This window comes from Arachis ipaensis, chromosome B3, assembly GCF_059453495.1.
Source record: "Arachis ipaensis isolate K30076 ecotype BB chromosome B3, ASM5945349v1, whole genome shotgun sequence".
NCBI lineage: Eukaryota > Viridiplantae > Streptophyta > Magnoliopsida > Fabales > Fabaceae > Arachis > Arachis ipaensis.
This window is the reverse complement of record NC_142438.1, coordinates 24,032,633-24,035,463: the sequence shown is the minus strand read 5'-3', so window position 1 is coordinate 24,035,463 and position 2,831 is coordinate 24,032,633. Positions and strand designations below refer to the sequence as shown.

Here is a 2,831-nt window from a genome sequence, read left to right as displayed (position 1 = left end):
TTAATCAAGTTCGATTTCCCCTTCAACATAGTTTTCCTGTAAACATAAAAAAAAATCAAATATAAAACTACACATCTTTAATACTAATAATGTTAAATAAAAATGTTTGAGAGAGAGAGGACAAACATATATATCATAACATTCTTCTATTTAGATACACAAAACAATTGAATCAAGATCATTATAATCAACAATTATTTAAGATATGATAGCATATAGAAACTTTAACAACAAATAATACCTCTTCATGTGCATCATTGTTCGGATTCCCTAAAGTGCTTCCTAATTGAGCAGCTAACATGTCAAGGTCCACTCCTGAGCTTTTTTGTTGCAGCATCATCTTAATAAGCGGTTTTAGTTCATCTACTTCTTTTTGCATCACATCAACCTTATTCTCTAATGTTGCTTTCTCAGTTGCATGTTGCTGCTTAAGGGTGGCAATTTCCTCATTTTTCTTCAACAAAGTTGGTGTGGTGACTCTTCCGTGACATCGCACTCTCCCTGCCTTCTCTTTCCCAAATATGGATTGGAAAGCTCTAATTGTTGATTCTTTAGACTTTTTATTCTCAACTTGTAAATGTGCCTATATTAATGTGAAGAAAAATAATAGTAATAAAATAAGAGTAAATACACAATTGGACTAAAGGCATATATCATTTGACAACATTGAAACAAATAATAGAGATTAAAAATAATGTCAAGATTCTTTAACTCAACGCAAGCATAAAAGTAACCACAAGTGATGGACAAATTGCCAAGACACAAGAAATCTATAACCTATTTTAACCAAATTAACTCCTAATTAATACTTACAATAACATCCAGAGTGTCTTCATCCAATGATTTTCCCTTTGTGCTTTGGCGAGTCTCAACAAACATTTCTGCTTGAGTAGGTGGTTCATTATTTTCCTTAGAAGCAGCCTATAAGTCCAATTCAAATAGCATTTATATAGAGTTAAAAGGCACACCACACATACACATACAAATTCACAAAGAATTAAAAATTGTACCAATCTTGCATGTATTCTTGCAAAATTTATTGGTCCCTTTCGATGCCTAAATTTCTGTTGTGCCCTATTTTTCTTATTCTGCGTAGACATTTTCTACATAACAAGAGACAAGTATTATCAACAAATCATCAAACTTCACTCATATGTGTATATAATATAATTGCATAAACAATTACACTAAGTTTCACATCTCTTACCTTAACTTTCTCAGTTCTCCAATAAGCAATTAACTTGCGAAAATGAATCTTCAAGCATTGTGTAGGTCCTCGTGTTTTCTTCACTGTTGTCTCTATACAAAGATACTAATTATATATGACATTTTTAGAAATTACCAAATTCGATTCACAAATTGGAATTCAATTAACACAAATTTTTAGAAATTTTGGCAGCATTCTGGCATTAAATATGACATTTCTGAATTTAAACAAATAGCAAAATCAGCCCATATAAACTCACTAAAACCAAATCAGCACTAAATCAAATGGCAGCAAGCGAAAATGGCAATCAGCAGCAATATAAAAATTAGCATAATAAGGCCATCATCATCATTGCTCAATCAAAACAAGGCATGAAATCAGCCATTAACAAGGATAAAATAGCACTCTATAATTTGAAACCGTTCATTCCAGGCATCAGCAACAACCAAAAAGTTCAACCTAAGTCCACTATAAATCAGATATAACTTCCTAACCACCTATAATCCACTAAGCATGCATAACTAAACTGACTAATTTAACAAAAACTAAACAAACTAATTAAACTAAGAAAATGTAACCAGGGAAAAAAATTGAGAACCTGCAGAAGAAGCAGAAACAGAAAATGGCAAGGGGAGGGAGAATGGAGGCAGAGCAGTGTCGACCCAGAGGCGGCTACTGGTGGCACACGGTGGAGGATGAGCGCAAAAACAGGGGAACAGTGGCGTTTTTGTTCTGGTTGCGAAGACAGGGGAGGGCAAAAATGGAAGAAGAAGAAAAGAGGAGAAAGGGAAAGAAGGTGTTTTCTTCACTGTTGTCTCTATACAAAAATACTAATTATATACCATCCCTCTTATTGACTTAATTTATAAGATATTTAATTGAAAAATAAAGAACAAATTAAAGTAACCTATTGAGTTGAATTTGGTCATGAAACAAAACTAAAGTAACAAATTACCAAATTCGATTCACAAATTGGAATTCAATTAACACAAATTTTTAGAAATTTCGGCAGCATTCTGCCAATAAATAGGACGTTTCTGAATTTAAACAAACAGCAAAATCAACCCATATGAACTCACTAAAATCAAATCAGCACTAATCAAGATCAATTTATATGAATTAAATGGTAGCAAGCGAAAATGGAAATCAGCAGCAATATAAAAATTAGCATAATAAGCCATTAACAAGGATAAAACAGTACGCACTATACAATTTGAAACCGTTCATTCCAGGCATCAGCAGCAACCAAAAAGTTCAACCTAAATCCACTACAAATCAGATATAACTTCCTAACCACCTATAATCCACTAAGCATGCATAACTAAATCGACTAATTTAACAAAAAATGAACAAACTAATTAAACTAAGAAAATGTAAACAGGGAAAAAAATTGAGAAATTTTGACAGCACTCTGGCAGTAAATATGACGTTTCTGAATTTAAACAAATAGCAAAATCAACCCATATGAACTTACTAAAATCAAATCAGCACTAATCAAGATCAATTTATATAAATTAAATGGCAGCAAGCGAAAATGGCAATCAGCAGCAATATAAAAATTAGCATAATAAGCCATTAACAAGGATAAAACAGCACGCACTATACAATTTGAAATTGTTCATTC

General features: G+C 32.3%; 1 protein-coding gene across 1 annotated transcript; it reads right to left on the bottom strand.

The window, feature by feature from the left end:
* LOC110269601 (uncharacterized) lies at positions 1–879 on the bottom strand. The gene is made up of 3 exons (XM_088508072.1): positions 814–879; positions 242–583; positions 1–36 (listed from the first exon to the last, which is right to left on the bottom strand). The coding sequence occupies exons 1-3, from the start codon at positions 877–879 to the stop codon at positions 1–3; spliced, it is 444 nt and encodes a 147-aa protein (XP_088364198.1).
* Between the last annotated feature and the right edge of the window lie 1,952 nt (positions 880–2,831).

Bases quoted from the DNA above. Each gene is read 5' to 3' on its own strand.
- LOC110269601 (XM_088508072.1), bottom strand. From the start codon at position 879: ATGTTTGTTGAGACTCGCCAAAGCACAAAGGGAAAATCATTGGATGAA. The intron at 584-813 runs GTAAGTATTAAT...ACATTAATATAG, and splicing joins AAGACACTCTGGATGTTATT to GCACATTTACAAGTTGAGAA. The intron at 37-241 runs GTATTATTTGTT...TTATGTTTACAG, and splicing joins ACAATGATGCACATGAAGAG to GAAAACTATGTTGAAGGGGA.